The 20,140-nt window shown below is 26.0% G+C and overlaps 2 protein-coding genes across 3 annotated transcripts; both read left to right on the top strand.

The window, feature by feature from the left end:
• Positions 1–299: 299 nt before the first annotated feature.
• LOC126842340 (uncharacterized) lies at positions 300–7,399 on the top strand. 2 transcript variants are annotated; one of them, XM_050579272.1, is made up of 14 exons: positions 300–395; positions 1,301–1,370; positions 1,457–1,486; positions 1,569–1,601; positions 1,665–1,715; positions 1,791–1,820; positions 1,908–1,964; positions 3,043–3,093; positions 3,358–3,378; positions 3,766–3,828; positions 4,263–4,283; positions 4,483–4,530; positions 4,958–5,041; positions 6,901–7,399. In XM_050579272.1, the coding sequence occupies exons 2-14, from the start codon at positions 1,307–1,309 to the stop codon at positions 7,149–7,151; spliced, it is 804 nt and encodes a 267-aa protein (XP_050435229.1). In that variant the 5' UTR covers positions 300–395; positions 1,301–1,306; the 3' UTR covers positions 7,152–7,399. The 2 variants fall into 2 exon arrangements, with proteins under 2 accessions (XP_050435229.1, XP_050435230.1); XM_050579273.1 differs by lacking the exon at positions 4,483–4,530.
• A 4,577-nt stretch (positions 7,400–11,976) lies between these two features.
• LOC126842379 (uncharacterized) lies at positions 11,977–17,589 on the top strand. The gene is made up of 13 exons (XM_050579330.1): positions 11,977–12,038; positions 12,826–12,895; positions 12,981–13,010; positions 13,092–13,124; positions 13,188–13,238; positions 13,315–13,344; positions 13,428–13,478; positions 13,652–13,702; positions 13,969–13,989; positions 14,350–14,370; positions 14,570–14,626; positions 15,018–15,101; positions 16,725–17,589. The coding sequence occupies exons 2-13, from the start codon at positions 12,832–12,834 to the stop codon at positions 16,931–16,933; spliced, it is 702 nt and encodes a 233-aa protein (XP_050435287.1). The 5' UTR covers positions 11,977–12,038; positions 12,826–12,831; the 3' UTR covers positions 16,934–17,589.
• Positions 17,590–20,140: the final 2,551 nt, after the last annotated feature.

Here is a 20,140-nt window from a genome sequence, read left to right as displayed (position 1 = left end):
ATTACAACAAACGATAAAGTGTGCAAACAACACATATCTAGTGGTCACATTTCTTTGGGTCTTATTTACTTTGAGTTCGCATCGATATGAAAAAAGACGTACTAGTATAATATTATTTATAATCTAATACATTTGATTTAATGTCTTATGAATTTTTAAGTTTCGTTTCGATGTGAACAACATATTATATGAGTAATAGAACACAGTACTGTATTGGGAAATAAAAACCACAGCCTAAACATTCCTTTACACCTGTATAAATAAAATATATATTTGCACACTGCAATACTTATTCCAAATTTACACATAGACAAGCCACAAAACGAATCACTTTAAAACGGTTGTTTTAACAAACAGAAGTTCACGAGAGTTCTAGAAAATAATATTCAAAGCTAGTAAGTAATTAATGCGTTTTTATTAAGTTATTTTGTACAGAATTTGTACACAGTTTTGCATTTATCAGAACACAAATCCTAATATTTGCCTCTTTTGGCCCGATATTTAAAAAATTTTTATTCAAAATCAGAAAAATTTTTTTAAAAAATGTGTGTACGTTTCATATGAAATACAAAACACTTAGTTAAAAAAAACATTTTTTTAAAATTTGTATATGTTTACGGGCCCTACTCAGCATTTATTAAGGTGTATTGTCTATAGGAAATTTTTAACTAAGACTTAACATAAAACTAACATGTTTTTAAACATACATATTACCATGGAATTGACTCTTCTTTTCTAAGTATCTCCTTGGATAATTTTTTTTTCAACAATGTATATGTCTCAACTTATGAAAAATGCAGTTTTATTTTTTTAATTTAAAAAGTTTATGAAAAATGTAAATTTTTTTTTCTGATTAGCGTTTTATAAATATCATTATTTTAAAACTAGTCAAATTAATCATTGTCAATTGGTATGAAATATTCTTTAGATTTGATACTTTCAAATAAAAAAACTTCATGTAAAATAACACATAACTTGATTTTAACATTGATGCTAAGCTAAAAAGACTTTTTGAAACAAATAAAATAAGTTCATCCTTTCTATAACTTTTTTTTTTTTTTTAAATCAAATGAATTCCAAATTTGTATGGATTGATTTATATTATTTTGACCATTTTATCTGAGAAGTATCTCCCAAGTTTGATGTCTTATCTACCGATTAACTACATCAAGATATAGGTTTAGTGATTTAGAAGTTATCATTTTAAAACGAAAACCTTCTCGGCATATCATCGTAGCCGAATGTTATTGATGACCATATATCTAATACAAAAGGCTTTTAATTTTATTATTGTTTGCAGATTAAAATGAGACGTTTTTGTTTTTTGATTTCATTCGTTGTTGTAAATGTTTTGGCAGTAGTTGATGAAAGTAATTATTATATATTTATTTTTTACACTGACCTACTCGAGTTAATTAAAAAATCTTTAAATAATTTAATGATTGACTTTTTAAAGATGAGTTGATAAGGGAGATTAAATTCACAAGTTAGTAATTTTTTTTTATCATACAAATTTAACTGTAATTTGAAAATATTCGCATACATTTATTTCAATTTATTTATTACAGATAGACAAATCGAACGGGTGGAATGTAGTGATGGTATAGTGTACACTTATTTTTAGAATTTATTTGTTATGTCAACTCATTTTTTTTAAATTCTAGTGCGTTTGATACCGGTAATTAGAAAATATGTTCGTGGAGATAAACCGATGGGTAATTATAACAATTCTTATATTTTAAAGTGTTATTTTATAATATCTCTTTTACATTTTTTTATGCAAATTTTAGAAGAACTGTCGTTTATGTTTACTGCACCACGTAATAATTTTTCTCAAATATATGGACATATGTGTCTGCACATAGCGGTTGGACATTAAGTATAAAACGTTCTCGTTAAAATTTCAGATGCGAGATTGCGAACAATATTCAGCCCTGGTACAAACACCGAAGAATTGCTGCAGCGTAATTACTCTTAGAAATTTTAAATTTAGAATATTTACATGTATTCACATTAGGTTGTACCAAATAAAAATTGTTTTTTTTATTCTTCTCTTGACATTATGTTCCTTGGGGTAAAATAATATTTCTCTATTTTTTTCAGATTTTTTAAACTATTTTTACAGGTTGCGGGCATCAGTTTTCCAAAATAATTTTTTTTTTTTAGTTTTTAATTTTTTTAATATATAAATATCAATTTTAAACAAATGTTGCTTGTATACAAAATTATCATTACAAAAAAAACTACTATCCAACTAACTTAGGCCTTAGAATGTAAAAATTGCGAAAACATTGATATATATATATATATATATACCCCTACAAAATATTTTTTACTTATTCCTCATTTAGTTGCGAAGAATTCCGATGTACTTACATAAAACATTATTCTAACAATAGATCAAAAAAAAATTAATTAAAAAAAATAAAACAAACAAGTTTTGAATACTGTTACCTAACAATTATTTTTTTTTTTAGTTTTTAATAGTTTTTACAAGTAATTAACGAAAAACAATATTATTTTATAAAATAAAAAAAAATCTTTTTATAGAAATACATAAGTTGTATATACTAACACCGTTATTCTAACAATAGTAAAAAATTATTTTTTCGATCTATTGTTAGAATAATGTAAGTATATCGGAATTCTTCGCAACTAAATGAGGAATAAGTAAAAAATATTTTGTTCCCTAAAAATACTATTTTAGGGTACTATTAAAGGTATATATATCAATGTTTTCGCAAATTTTACATTAAAAAAATTAAAAACCAAAAAAAAAATTGTATGCTCGCAACCTCTAAAAATAATTTTAAAAATCTGCAAAAAATAGGGAAATATTGTTTTACGCCAAGGAACATAATGTCAAGAAAAGAACAAAAAACACAAAATAAAATTTTTTTTTGGTACACCTTAATACTTATACATGCATAATTTATATAATATCAGATTTATTATGTACTTGCATATTTAGTTTTATCTCAAGAAAATATGTACACAAACATTGTATAAATTAATTCAAATTTTTTTTTTTTTTAATTTTAGAATACAAAGATGCCGAAATTGAATTACAAACAGATATAAGCGCCTTGTGTGGTAAATATAATAATTTGTAATTGTACAATTTCAAAAATGACAGTCATTTATTTCCAAGCAAAATACGTAGGTGAAAATTTGAGTTCGTAAATCTTAAAGCTATATTTTCTCGCTCAAAAAGTTTCAAAGATTGTTCAAAGTATAATAATTATTCAAACGGCTAATTCAAACTAGTCTAAATAAATGTAGTTTCAAATACTGTTATAGACAAAATATAAAATTAGTTTTTATTTAATGTATAATTATTTAATTTTTTTGTTACAGGTGTCCCTGTTCCTGACGAAAGTAATATATTAGTCAAATAATATGTGTCAATAGGTTTATAGGTCCGCTATAACTTCATATAAAACAAAATAAAGATAAATGTACTAAATAAAGAGGAATAATTTATAATGTTTTAACTATTTAAGTTATATAATTAGCAACACATTTTGAACGTTTTTCTTGTTTTTTGAAAAATTTGTTAAAACCTAGACATATTACTACCTACCGTATTTTGTTTTGAGTTTTAACAGAAAATTAAATTTGAATAAAAACCATCTGCTTTCCGTTGGCTTGCTACATTTATTATTAAACAATGACGATTATTAAGTTGCATATTTTATTTTTATTTATGCTAATTTTTTTATTTGAAACTTTTTTGTATCTGAACTTATAATTTGTTTTTACTAGGTGTGGGTCTAATACGTACTGCAATAAAAAAAGTGGGTTGTGCATTTGGTGGTTCTTCGTCGGGTAATTATTATAATTATATAAAAATAAAGCTTATTAATTGTGATAAAAATATACTTTTCACAATCATTTTAAAACATATATTGCTTGGGACTTAAAAGTAGTTAGTATTTACAAGGCATATACTTGTTTAATTAATAATACACAAGTATAGGGCAATTACTTACTACCATAGTTCATCATAAGAACATTTGAACAAAAACTTACATAATAGTACTCCATTAATGTCAAAAATATGTAGATGAAAGTTTGAGTTCATAAATCTTAAAGCAATATGTTTTCTTGCTCAAAAAGTTTCAAAGATTGTTCGAAGTATAATAATTATTCAAACGGCTAATTCAAACTAGTCTAAATAAATGTAGTTTCAAATACTGTTATAGACAAAATATAAAATTAGTTTTTATTTAATGTATAATTATTTAATATTTTTGTTACAGGTGATCCTGATCCGGACGAAAGTAATATATTAGTCAAATAATATGTGTCTATAGGTTTATAAGTCCGCTATAACTTCATATAAAACAAAATAAAGATAAATCATTTAGGATGGTGTCGCCATTTATTATTAAAATATTTATTGCATATTTTATTTTTATTTATGCTAATTTTATTATTTGAAACTTCTCTTTATCTGAACTTAAAATTTGTTTTTACTAGGCGTGGGTCGAATACGGGCATGGGTAAGAAAACTGGGTCGTGCAGGTGGTACGTTGGATAATTATAATAATTATATAAAACATAAAAATAAAGCTTATAAAACTTTATTGTGATCAAATAATTTAATGTTGATTTATGCAAACAAATCAGTGATGTATCGTTGCTTAGCGACAATGCTGAATATTATGCTTACTTTATATTTTTTTAATGAAAAAAAAAAAAAATACTAAATGGCATATGCGAAACAAACTTTTCTATAATTTTAAAACATTTCGCTTGGGACTTAAATGTAGTTAGTCATATTATACTTGTTTAATTAATACACAAGCATAGGAAAATTATTTACTACTAGTTCATCATAAGAACATTTGAACAAAAACTTACACAATTGTACTCCATCAATGACACGAGCAACTATATGTATTTTATGTATAATATTTTTGTAATTAACACGGTTATTTGTTAAATTATACAGATAAGTTTCCTGAGTATAAGGCTGCTTTAGTCAGACCAAAGCGATTCCGGGATGCTTTAAAATTATATATAAATTCTCTATCAAGTAAGTTTTATATCAAGTTGCAACAGTTGAATTTTTGTTATACGTATATATATATATATGTGTGTGTGTGTGTGTGTGTGTGTATGTATATACAGGATAATTTATTTTGAGTAAGACACTAATTTTCTTGGAAAATATGAACATTAAAAAAAAAAAAAAAATTTGCTTTAATTTTCGGTACACATTGTACTATATTTTTCAATACTGTAAAAGTTTGTATCTCCAACCCTTATATAGAAAAAGAGGTAGGGCATAAAGGGGTCCACCCTAATATATACATAAACGTATTATTTCCTGTGTTAACTAAACAAAAAACAGAAATTATTTAAGGCAAGAGTCAAAGATAATAAATATTTTATTTCTATTGTTATTCTGCCAGTCAAGTGCAGACAACTTTAAAATTCATATATATATATATATATATATAAATATATCAAACTTTTTTATAAACTATTATGACTTATTCAAACTAAAAGTAACGTTTTAAGATAAAGTATACTTAAAGCATTTTTTTTTAAGCTTTAATAATATTCCTTGATTATATACATGAGTATATTAAATTGTTATTTTCATGTATATTAAAAATATAGTCATGACAAAATTGTTAAAATTAATGTTTGTTAAGATAAGAAGAATGCTCTTAAATTTCGATTAATCTTAGTTTTCGATTAATTTGGACATAGTTGTATTAAGTTTTTTCTTTGCTTTTTTATAATTTTTTTTTTATAGTATCTTTAAAATATTTTTTTAAAAATCAGTTTCAGCGGTAAAGTAATCTTAGCTCTCTGAAATCAATATTTATTTGTTTTTTCGAGTAACAGAAAATGATTGAATCGAGTTTTTTTTTTATTAAAGATTTGGTTTCAACATTAGTCATTAGTCGTTCGTGTATGATTTACATGATTTTTAGATACTTACAATAATGGTGTATAATATGTATTTTACAGTGTTTTAATTGAATTAGTGTTCTGCATAAATTGTATTATTTTGTTTATGTTCTGGATGTTGTCAGCTAGTGCTTCTTCGATTATGTGTGTGATTGTGTTTGATTGGGGACTGGGCCAGTCTTACACTTGGGTTTTTCCTATTTGGTTATTAGGTGCACGTATTTCAGGTTTGAGTGGCCAATTTGAAGCTTGCTGGGCATACCAATTCTCTTCTCGAGATATGTGGGGTGGCGTTCCATTTTGTTACTGACGTTTTACATGATTTCAGTTTGTTGATTCACATGTTATCCCATTTATTTGCATATAGCTCGTTTATCAGTGTTTTTGAGTCTGTGTATGGAACATTAAGAATCAGTGGTTAAATTTAGTTTGTATTCTAAAATGTTGATTTTGTCGTGTTGACCAGAATTTGAGAATTTTCCTAATATTTTTTATATTAACCCGGGAAAATTTTATATTATATATGTAAATCTGTTTCTGTTTTTTTTTCGATTTTTCTAAAAAGTCGAAATTTAAAGATTAAAATTTATACATTTTATGTTTCAGCTTTTTAGAAACATATTAGACGAATTCACATATTTCAGGCAACACAAAAAAACCAACTTTTTAAATTACAGCTCTACTTAATAGCTTTCTGTTACTCGAAAATACAAATAGGTAATTTTTTTTACATATGAAATTAGTTTTCTAAAAAAAAAAAAGTTGATGGTTACCTAATAGATTATGATATACGAGGTTTGCAGTCTTTTTTATCTCTATTTGAAAATGTTATTTTCTTAAAGTAACAAAGCTGTACCATACGGATCATCTGTATATAGCATTGATCACGTATAGTAGGCGTGGCTTACACACTGAATAAATTTAGTAACTAGTAAGTTAAGACTTTTATATATACCTTTTTTATTTTTTAAGGACCAGGCCATGAAGATTTCGGAGACTGTAACCAGATGTGCCGATTAAAAGGTGTTTACAAAAGTGTATTGTATTACACAAGATCTCACATAGTAAAACTAGCGGAAGTTGTAGGTGATCATTGTCATCTAACTGATTTAGAAAACAGAACAATAATAGTCAGTTGCGTTGGGGATGACGTTAAGTTTGTCCCTGAGGTTCACACTCCGATTTATTTGAATGATCACAGTAGTAGTAGTAGTGAAGACTAATTAGAAACGCATCATTAATATATAGTAAAAAGTATTCACTTGCTTCTCAGTTATTATAATTTATACCAGGAATCTTACAGTTAACTCATTAAAAATTATACAGTACTATTGTTATTATATTTCAATAATTATTCCTAACCACACCTGTATCCTAATTATCATGATTTAATGTATCTTACAATTAACCATCTTACTTACGATTATAAAATCATTTGTGGTTTTTTACCAGTATACAGATTCGATTAGAAGTGGTTTTGAAAATAGTTTTATTTCTTTTAACTATCCTCTTTACATTGGCTTATTATAATCCATTCAAGCCCTATTGAGCCTTTTATTGTATTATACTATTGTACAACATAATATATATATATATATTAGTCTGGTATATATTAGTTGGCAAATAATTGCTTTCCGTCCGAACTAAATGTTTATTTACCAAGTCGAGTCAACCGTGTATCAACCTAGTGTCGAAAAATTATATACAACCGTATCTACTATTATTTGTGTTGCCCGCAACACTTGATAATATTGTTAATTAATCGATCGATACTTTTATTAAGTTATATTGGCTGTATAAGTCATAGGTTAAAGTTGTCCAAAAGAAAAACCAAAAAAACTGCAATTATTTTAAGTAATAACGGTTGTCCTAACTGTTATCCTCGATGAATCAATCACCCTGTATGCCTATCTACTTTGAATGTTTTTTTTTTGGTATAGTCAAGTATTAAAAAAAAAGTTTATGCACTTATTCGAATATAATTCAATTTGCATTCCAACGAATAGGCAATAGAAAGTAAATAAACGATAAGTAAGAAGCTATTCAAATGTGGAAACGCATCGGGCATACATTTTAAAGTAGAGAATGAATAATTAATTTAAATAAAGTGTTAAATACAGAGTTGTTTATTTGTCTTGAAACGAAACAAAGTGGCATTAATTCCATTGTAATAATACAATTATTTTGATTATGATTTGATTTGCGCTTTTCATTTATTACTACAGTCATAATAAAGTATAGTTTTATTATTCTCAAAGGATTTCCCTCTGTATTTTCCAACCGTTTAATCATTAAACACTAGTTTATCATCATCTCACTGAGCGCACATCTCGCTCAATTATTATTATTTGTGTTGCCCACGCACTTGATAATATTGTTAATTATTCAATCAATACTATTAATAAGTTATATTAGCTGTATAAGTCATAGGTTAAAGTTGTCCAAAAGAAAAACCAAAAGCATTGACGAAAATAATTAAAATGTTGTAGTTTTGGTTTTTGGTATACCAATTTTTGAAGCTAAAAATGTATAAATATATATACATAATTAATTGTATAAATGTAGAACGATTGACCAGTTTTTAAATCATTTCTTTTAAACTTAAATATCTTTAGAAATAATTATTCAAAACTGGATGACCAATGAAAATGTTTAGCAAATCATTCTCATTACAAACAGTTAAATATAATATTATACCTATATTAGCTACTTATAAATTAATATAGCAACCGGAAAATACTTTATAAAAAGGAAAACATTTACTTATTTTGTAATATTGTAAAATTACATAATCATTTTTTTTTCAAAAAAAAAACAACAAAAATTAAGTTTTCTTAAGAGAAAATGATTATCTTACCTAAACTAGAGTGACTGTCCTGTATTATGCATATGTAAATTTAGCGGCATAGCTATCTTATTTTTTTTCCATTATTATTATATGTTTGCATAAGTCTGACGCGGAGTATTTAAATTAATTGTTTCACAGTTATTGGTTTTAAAACCACTCGATGAACTAATGTTTGCATTATACAATTTCAATAATTTTATAGCGTATACAATCTTATATCTCCTTTTTTTATTTTATAGGTATTTGCCATTTTTTTCTTCATTGTAAGAAATATTACACCATTTAGCTATATAATTTTGTACTTTATTTATCAATTTTTAACTATTATGAAAGAAAAAAAAACACGTATTCAACTAAAAGCCACTAAATGTTTGAATTATGAATTACTAACAATTCCAAAATCGAATAACATTGTATTCTTTGGAAATTTCACAAATAATATTTATGCTCTTTTTAATTCTGCCCAACTACCCCACGAGTTGTGATAAAGAGATAATATATTTTGTGCATATATCTAAATCAAAAGAGGAGCATTTCAAAGTTTACACTTTTGTCACTGACTCACTCATCGTCAAAATTATAAAACACTTCCCGTATAGGTAGAAACGAGAAGTTTGGCACAAAAGTAGGTCTTATATTGTAACTAAAAAGGAAAAAAATCTGAAAGTTGCAATTTACTCAAAATGAATGTAGTGACGCCCGCGATGCTGAAGCCAGCAAAAAGGAATATGATATCTCCAACAATAACCTTACAGTGAAAAAGAGCCAAATTCCAGACCCCTCCAGAAAAATTAAGCCTATCAAATTAGTGGTGTCTACATTGTGGCCAAATCTGTTATTTGCCTCATTCAGAAAGGCAACGTTTCATTCAGAAACTGGCCTAGTATTAAGCAATACAAATAAAAGAGCAGTTTAGCTCTTGAAAATAGGAGTGAAGTGAGGTTATGAACTAAAGAAATAGCAGACTTGGCCACAATTTTAGTTATCACTACTTTGATAGGACTCTTTTCACTGTTGGGTTATTGTTAGAACTTGAAGATATTTTGTTATCCGTCTGTTTCTAAAATCAACGCATATTTTTTTATGTGTTTGAAAGAGCTCTTTTAGTGGAACTGTGTAAAAAGCCTTTTTCAGGTCCATATAAACGCGACAAATGTATCCCTACTATATTCCATCTGCTTTTCAATTACTAGTATTCTTAATCTCAAGATTGTTTTCAACAAATTAAAAATGAAACTATGAGAATATCATTGCAGCTGTGTATCACAAATCGATGTTAAAGCAAAAATAAAGTTATTCGTTTTTGCCAAACGAACATCAAACCGTTGAATTTGCATACAGAGCAAATATTGGTAAAATAACAGATATAATATTACAGTGGTAGAGATAAAAAAACTTTCTAACAAACACTTTGATGTATATCTGTAGAGTGTAGACGATACAAATCGGTCAAATGATTTTGAAGGTATATGGGCCTAAAATGATAAATAAATACAAAGTTAAAAAAAAATTGGGTTTAAGTAATAAAACAAATTGCAAATTTAATTTATTTCACTACAAGATACTGACATTTTTAAATAAACATGACATAGTGAAGTAGCCAAAAAAACTCGAATCTCTTTACAGAATTGAATTTGGATCATCTTAAGTGATCTAAAATAAACCAAAACGACCACTGTTACTCATAGACAAATTATTGTTTAAACTAAAAATAATACCTCAACTCTTTACAAATTAACCGGTAAAATAATTGACATGGCCAACATTTATTAGAACCACTTTTTTCTTGAATATTGCCTCTAAAAAACTCCATAAAAATAGGCCGCATGCAATCCCCTTAAAATAAAAAGTATATATTTTTAAGTTTAACTACTTAATGAAAACCAAAATAAAGTTCAAAGGAACGTTAATTTCGTATTAATTAGAAATAACTTGAGTTGGAATCTCTACTATTTGAGGTCAAGGGTTTTTTTGTTTATAAAAAAGTGTAAAATACGAATTTTACTTAACTTTATGTAAATTAAAAAAACTCCTACAGAAAATAAAATAAAGAAAGAAATTTAAGTATTTTGATTTTTTTGAGTATTTTCACAGTCTTGGTTTCTTTAAGCTGCCTATTTAAACACATTTTAACGTTTAACACAGGTACTGTGTACAACAAACAAATTGATTAATATTATATTATAAAAATAATGATTATAATTAATAAACATAAAAAATACATAATTGAATTTACCTATTAAATAAAGAGTAAAATTAAAATTTTAATAATATAATGTATTTTGTACTATGTGTGTAAACTACTATTATCAACGCTCATAAAATTAAAATATTAACTCTTTAAATATTTGAGACAACTTTAATCAATATTACAATAAAAATCTAGTATTATAATAAAAATTCGTTTAAATCCAAACAATTTGTCGAATAATAGTAGATATCAAATCAACAATGCCTATTATTATTATATACCTGTCTCATAACGTTTAAACCATTTAAACATGGAGCAAGTGTAAAATTTGACCACCATTATAAAAAAAAAAAATCATTCAACAGAATATCTCGAAAAATAAAAGATAAAATTATGTATTTAGGCTTAAAATATGCATAAAGTTACACCTTATAAAAGACAAAAATTAAAAAAAAACAAAAGCGGATCTGGAAATCAAGGGGTCCCAAACTTTTTGAACATCCTGTATATATTAATATTTTTTTTTTATTGGATCTGGGAATTGTAGCAAACAGTACCTACAATTATTTTCTTGCACGTGTACAGAATATTTTAACCAGAGGCCCAAATTCAATATTCAAATTGATAATATACCTTAGGTTTTATTTTATACTTTGACAATTTTATTCCTATGTACTACGCAAGTATATTACAAAAAACGTAAAAGTGTGCAAACAACACATATCTAGTGGTCACATTTCTTTGGGTCTTATTTACTTTGAGTGTGCATCGATTTGAAAAAAGACGTACTAGTATAATATTATTTATAATCTAATATATTTTATTTAATGTCTTAATTTTTAGGGTTTCGTTTCGATGTGAACGACAAATTATTATGAGTAATAGCACACAGTTCTTAATTGAAAAAAAAAAACCATAGCCTAAACATTTCTTTACACCTGTATAATTAAAATATATTTGCACACTGCAAAACTTATTCCAAATTTACACATAGACAAGCCACAAAACGAATCACTTTAAAACGGTTGTTTTAACAAAGAGAAGTTCACGAGAAAATAATATTCAAAGCTAGTAAGTAATTAATGCGTTTTTATTAAGTTATTTTTTTATTTACTATTTTTTTATCTTCGTGCTTAGATTTGCGATCAACTTTTAACCACTCGGCTAATTTCATTAATTATAGAGTACAGAAATTGTACACCGTTTTGTATTTATCAGAAATCCAAACCTAATATTTGTCTCTTTTGGCCCGATATTTAAAAAGTTTCATTCAAAATCAAGGAAAAATAATTTTAAAAAATGTGTATATGTTTCATATGAAATACAAAACACTTAGTTAAAAAAAAACATTATTTTAAAATGTTATATGTTAACGGGCCCTGCACTAGCATTTATATTAAGGTGCACTGTCTATAGGCAATGTTTCACTAAGACTTAGCATAAAGCTAACATTTTTAAATATACATATTATCATAGGAAAGAAGTATCTATTTGGATCATTTTTTTTTTCAACAATGTATATTATGTCTCAACTTATGAAAAATGCAATTTTTTTTTAATTTAAAAAGTTTATGTAAAATGTCAGTTTTTTTTTTGATTAGCGTTTTATAAATATAATTATTTTAAAACTAGTCAAATTAATTGCCAATTGGTATGAAAATATTCTTTAGATTTGATACTTTCAAATAAAAAAACCCTCAAAAACTTCATGCAAAATAACACTAGGCATAATTTCATTTCAACATTGATGCTAAGCTGAGAAGACACTTTTTTTCAACGATGTGTTTTTATTAATTTTTAAAACAAATGATGACCATATCTAATACAAAAAGGCTTTTAATTATATTATTGTTTGCAGATAAAAATGAAACGTTTTTGTTTTTTGATTTCATTCGTTGTGGTAAATGTTTTAGCAATAGTTCCAATAGGTAATTATTATGTATTTATTTTTTACACTGACCTACTCGTGTTCATTGGAGAACTTTAAATAATTTAATGATTAACTTTTTAAAGATGAGTGGATAAGGGAGATTAACTTCACAAGTTAGTAATTTTTTTTATCATACAAATTTAACTGTAATTTGAAAATATTTGCATATATTTATTTCAATTTATTTATTACAGATAGACAAATCGAAAGGGTGGAATGTAGTGATGGTATAGTGTACACTTATTTTTAGAATTTATTTGTTATGTCAACTCATTTTTTTTAAATTCTAGTGCGTTTGATACCGGTAATTAGAAAATATATTCGTGGAGATAAACCGATGGGTAATTATAACAATTCTTATATTTTTGAAGTGTTATGTTATAATATCTCTTATACGTTTTTTTATGCAAATTTTAGATGAACTGTCGTTTATGTTTACTGCACCACGTAATAATTTTTCTCAAATATATGGACGTGTCTGCACATAGTGATTTGATATTAAGTTTAAAATGTTCTCGTCAAAATTTCAGATGACAATAACTTCCTAATAATAGCCAACGGAGAGACCGAAACGCTGCAGAGTAATAATTATTCTAATAAAATTTAAATTTAGAATATTTACATGTATAGACATACATGCTTAATTTATATAAATTAAGATTTATTATGTACTTGAATATTTATTTTTATCTCAATAAAAGATGTACACACATAATGAAAAAATTAATTCAAATTTTTTTTTTTTTAATTTTAGAATACAAAGATGTCGAAATTGAATTACAGACAGATATAAGCAACTTGTGTGGTAAATATAATGATTTGTAATTATACAATTTCAAAAATGATAATCATTTAATTCCAAGCAAAATATGTAGATGAAAATTTGAGTTCGTAAATCTTAAAGCTATATGTTTTCTTGCTCAAAAAGTTTTGATAATTGTTCGAAGTATAATAACTATTCAAACGGCTAATTCAAAGTAGTCTAAATAAATGTAGTTTCAAATACTGTTATAGACAAAATATAAAATTAGTTTTTATTTAATGTATAATTATTTAATATTTTTTTTACAGGTGTCCCTGTTCCTGACAATAGTAATATATTAGTCAAATAATATGTGTCAATAGGTTTATAGGTCCGCTATAACTTCATATAAAACACACAAGTATAGGGCAATTACTTACTACCATAGTTCTTCATAAGAACATTTGAACAAAAACTAACATAATAGTACTCCATTAATGTCAAAAATATGTAGATGAAAATTTGAGTTCATAAATCTTAAAGCTGTATGTTTTCTTGCTCAAAAAGTTTCAAAGATTGTTCGAAGTAAAATAATTATTTAAACGGCTAATTCAAACTAGTCTAAATAAATGTAGTTTCAAATACTATTATAGACAAAATATAAAATTAGATTTTATTTAATGTATAATTATTTAATATTTTTGTTACAGGTGATCCTGATCCGGACGAAAGTAATATATTAGTCAAATAATATGTGTCAATAGGTTTATAGGTCCGCTATAACTTCATATAAAACAAAATAAAGATAAATTATTTAAGATGGTGTCGCCATTTATTTTTAAAATATTTATTGCATATTTTATTTTTATTTATGCTAATTTTATTATTTGAAACTTTTCTTTATCTGAACTTAAAATTTGTTTTTACTAGGTGTGGGTCCAATACGTACTGTAATAAGAAAACTATGTTGTGCAGGTGGTTCGTTGGGTAATTATTATAATTATATAAAACATAAAATTAAAGCTTATAAAACTTTATTAATTGTGATCAAATAATTTAATGTTGATTTATGCAAATAAATCAGTGATATATCGTTGCTTAGCAACAATGCTGAATAGTATGCTTACTTTATATTTTTTTAATGAAAAAAAAAAAAAAATTACTAAATGGCATATGCGAAACAAACTTAAATGTAGTTAGTCATATTATACTTGTTTAATTAATACACAAGCATAGGAAAATTATTTACTACTAGTTCATCATAAGAACATTTGAACAAAAACTTACATAATTGTACTCCATCAATGACACGAGCAACTATATGTATTTTATGTATAATATTTTTGTAATTAACACGGTTATTTATTAAATTATACAGATAAGAAGCCTAAATATGCGTTTGGCTTAATCAGACAAAGGCTATTCCGTGATGCTTTTAAACTATATATAAATTCTCTATCAAGTAAGTCTTATATCAAATTGCAACAGTTTAATTTTTGTTATACGTATATATATATATACGTGTGTGTGTGTGTGTGTGTGTATGTATATACAGAGTAATTTATTTTGAGTAAGACACTAATTTTCTTGGAAAATATGAACATTAAAAAAAAAAAATTTGCTTTAATTTTCGGTACACAGTTTGTATCTCCAACCCTTATATAAAAAAAGAGGTAGGACATAAAGGGGTCCACCCTAATATATACATAAACGTGTTATTTTCTTTGTTAACTAAACAAAAAACAGAAATTATTTAAGGCAAGAGTTAAAGATAATAAATGAAAGTTAATAAATATTTTATTTCTATTGTTATTCTGCCAGTCAAGTGCAGACAACTTTAAAATTCGTCTAGACCATTTTTCACAATATGTCTTCTATACATATATATATATATATATATATATCAAATTTTTTTATAAACTATTATGGCTTATTTAAACTAAAAGTAACGTTTTATAGATAAAGTATACTTAAAGCATTTTTTTTTAAGCTTGATTTTTATTCCTTGATTATATACATGAGTATATTAAATTGTTATTTTCATATATATTAAAAATATAGTCATGACAAAATCGTTAAAATTAATGTTTGTTAAGATAAGGAGAATGTTCTTAAATTTGTTTTCGATTAACTTGGACATAGTTGTAATAAGTTTTTTCTTTGCTGTTTGTTTTAATATTTTTTTTTATAGTATCTTTAAAATAATTTTTTAAAAATCAGTTTCAGTGGTAAAGTAGTCTTAGCTCTCTGAAAAAAATATTTATTTGTTTTTTCGAGTAACAGAAAATGATTGAATCGAGTTTTTTTTTTTATTAAAGATTTGGTTTCACATGTTTTACATGATTACAGTTTGTTGATTCACATGTTATCCCATTTATTTGCATATAGCTCGTTTATCAGTGTTTTTCAGTCTGTGTATGGAACATTAAGAATCAGTGGTTAAATTTAGTTTGTATTCTAAAATGTTGAATTTGTCGTGTTGACCAGAATTTGAGAATTTTCCTAATATTATTTATATTAACCCGGAAAAATGTTACATTATATATGTAAATTAAAAAAAAAAAAAGAGGTAAAAAATTATAGGAAAGTAAAAAAATCGAAAAAATACTATTACAGCAATCAAAAGAGTCATGCGTGAAAATATCATAATTTTCTGTTTTTTTCGATTTTTCTAAAAAGTCAAAATTTAAAGATTAAAATTTATATATTTTATGTCTCAGTTTTTTAGAAACATATTAGACGAATTCACATATTTCAGGCAACACAAAAAAACCAACTTTTTAAATTACAATTCTATTTAATAGCTTTCTGTTACTCGAAAATACAAATAGGTAATTTTTTTTACATATGAAATTAGTTTTCTAAAAAAAAAATGTTAATGGTTACCTAATAGATTATGATGTACGAGGTTTGCAGTCTTTTTATCTACCATTTGAAAATGTTATTTTCTTAAAGTAACAAAGCTGTACCATACGGATCATCTGTACATAGCATTGATCACGTATAGTAGGCGTGACTTAAACACTGAATAAATGTAGTAACTAGTAAGTTAAGACTTTTATATATACCTATTTTATTTTTTAAGGACCAGGCCACGAAGATTTCGGAAACTGTAACCAGATGTGCCGGTTAAAAGGTGTTTACAGAAGTATATTGTACAACAAAAGATCTCAGTTAGTAAAACTAGCGGAAGTTGTAGGTGATCATTGTCATCTAACTGATTTAGAAAACAGAACAATAATAGTCAGTTGCGTAGGGGATGACGTTAAGTATGTCCCTGAGGTTGACGACTAAGATTAATTTGAGTGATCACAGTACTAGTAGTAGTGAAGACGAATTAGAAACGCATCATTAATATATAGTAAAAAGTATTCACTTGCTTCTCAGTTATTATAATTTATACCAGGAATCTTACAGTTAACTCATTAAAAATTATACAGTACAATTGTTATTATATTTAAATAATAATTATTCCTAACCACACCTGTGTCCTAATTATCATGATTTAATGTATCTTACAATTAACCGTCTTACTTACGATTATAAAATCATTTGTTGTTTTTTACCAGTATACAAAATTCGATTAGAAGTGGTTTTATTTCTTTTAACTATCCTCTTTATATTGGCTTATTATAATCCGCCCAAGCCCTATGCCTGAACCACTAGTGTTCATAAAGTCAATAGTTGCCTTTTATTCGACATTATTTATTTATAGTAAATTTAGGCCATTCTGCACTCTATTGTGCATTCGCTGGAGTTATGTTCAAGCAATCACATGCTCACTATACTGTTTATTATAACCATACAAGCATAGTCCGTTTACACTGATTGTCAAGATATACCTAACAGTAGGTATTAAGTTGTGAAATAAAAAAATCACTTTAGTTTAACACTTTAATTATTAACTGTAGAATTAAAATAGTAAACAAATTAAATGCAAAATTCCTTATTTAGTGGAAATTGTTTGAAACAATTATTTGAGCACAGAGTAACATTTTTTGACTAAATAACATAATTAAACATTCATAATAGTAACGTTTTGCGACGGTTGTCCATTCAAATGTATGCACTTATGAGATTGTAAGAGAAATTTTAAAGCTATTGTTTACTACCTATAAAAACTATAAAAATTATCATTTTTATATTAATAGCATATTAATCTGTTGAACTGTGCTGTTACTTGTTGAATGTAGAACATAGATAGTAGAAAAATATATAAGATGAAACAACATTCAAGAGAAAATGTAATATCTTTACAAAGTCATAGCTAACGACTAGATGGATGAAAATTAAAAACATATGTTGCAATTTGAAAACGTGAACTTAGACCTTTTTTTATCGTATAAGGGATGGAGATTTTGAAATTTTCAAACTATTGAAATTGTATAGTAAAACTTATACCTAAAAGAATAGGAAAACAATAACATTCAAAATATTCATATTTTCCGAGACGTTAGTTGGATCACCCTGTATACTGAACAATATATAATTTTTGAATGGACAAGTGCAACTTAATATACAACATAATATTTTTCTGAACTGTATTGTTGTGTGAAAAACGTCAATGTGTGTGTGTTGGACATTGTAAATGAGAGAGAGAGAGAGATAGAGAGAGATAGAATGGCAATATCCGAAATGGAATTATTAGGTAGAAATTGTTTTTGCTGAGAGGAAGGATTATTTGACCGACTCGAAAGACAAATTACATTTAAAAACAAATGATCGACCGAATAGTTGTGTAAACGGTGGAGTTACACCGTGCACTAAGTGTATTGTAAGACAACGTTTATAAATAATCTAGGTTTAGTAAGTACACATCAAAGAAAAACAAACAGGTCCGGTCCATTATATATCCCAAGTCCTGACGTTGGCAAATAATTGCTTTCCATCCGAACTAAATGTTTATTTACCAAGTCGAGTCAACCGTGTAACAACCGAGTGTCGATAAATTATTTACAACCGTATCTACTATTATTTGTGTTGCCCGCAACACTTGATAATATTGTTAATTAATCGATCGATACTATTAATGAGTTATATTAGCTGCATAAGTCATAGGTTGAAGTTGTCTAGGAGAAAAACCGAAAAAATTGCAATTATTTTAAGAAATAACGATTGTCTCAACTGTTATCCTCGATGAATCATCCTGTATACACCTATCTACTTTGAATGTTTTTTTTTTCGTATAGTCAAGTACTAAAAAAAAAAAAGTTTATGCACTTATTCGAATTTAATTCAATTTGCATTCCAACGAATAGGCAATAGAAAATAAATAAATGATAAGTAAGAAGCTATTCTCAAATGTGGAAACGCATTGGGCATACATTTTAAAGTAGAAAACGAATAATTAATTTAAATAAACAACAAATACTTTCTAATGTTAAATACAGAGTTGTTCATATTTTGTCTTTAAACCAAACAAAGGGGCGCTGATTAGACTGTAATAATACAATTTTTTTCAATTATGATTTGATTTGTGCTTTTAATTTATTACTACAGTCGTGATAAAATGTTTTGCATTACAGTGGTATACAAAAATTGTAATTACATTATAATATGATAAAATTGGTTTTGGCTGGTATTTCTCAATTCATGTACAATGTAAGCAATATAAAACTAATGTCAAATATATTGCAAAAGTTTTTAATTGCACATCCCACTTGACAAGTTCATGTTATAGTGACAAATAGTAGATCATAGAACTCATTTTACACTATTTTTTAAATAAATAAAAAAATACAAGTTTTATTATTCTCGACAAATTTCCCTCTGTATTTCCCAACCGTTTAAATATTTAACACTAGTTCATCATATCTCACTGAGCGGACATCTCGCTCAATTATAAAATATTTAACGCCGTTAAAACGGTTTAGCGCCAAAAGACGGTCGTTTAAATATTTAACAGTTTACTCGAATAAAAGCTCTTTCGAAAATTATTAAGAACTACATCTTTCCCTACGTCGCAGCAATACTGGGAAATATCACTCTTCCAGGATTACCTAAGGGATCCTTCTCGCTTGTTCAAAATATACAAAATTATTTGAATAATAATCATTGTATTAAGCTTTTCTGGTAGGTAGGTATGACGTCATTTGTTCATACCTACACGACCATGATAATAGTGAAGAAAAAATGTAATCTTGAATTTTTAAAAATCAAGTACCTATGTGATGGCTTGGAATGGTCTAAGTATGACAGTAGTTGAAATGACAAAAAAAAAATTGATATTGTTAACTTGTTTAGAGTTTGTTGTGAGAAACCAAATTTCTACACACTAATAATAAAAAGCTGAATATATTTTCAAAGGGAATTGCACGCTGTCTGTTTTTAAGGATTTTTTTCAAATCTTCCAAAATTAATTTATAGCAATCTATTCACAATTATTAAGTACCTTTAGGCTTTATTGGGACTAAAAAATAAAAATAAGTTTAAGTGTTGTTAAACGTTCTCTAAGTTAATATTGTTTTCTATACTGACACTTTTTTGAATTTTTTTTTCTTT

This window comes from Adelges cooleyi, unplaced genomic scaffold (assembly GCF_023614345.1).
Source record: "Adelges cooleyi isolate 19-005CV unplaced genomic scaffold, UGA_ACOO_1.1 ACOO_flye_CR_arks_rails_tigmint_CR_PRNA_519, whole genome shotgun sequence".
NCBI lineage: Eukaryota > Metazoa > Arthropoda > Insecta > Hemiptera > Adelgidae > Adelges > Adelges cooleyi.
This window is presented reverse-complemented; position numbering and strand designations above follow the sequence as displayed.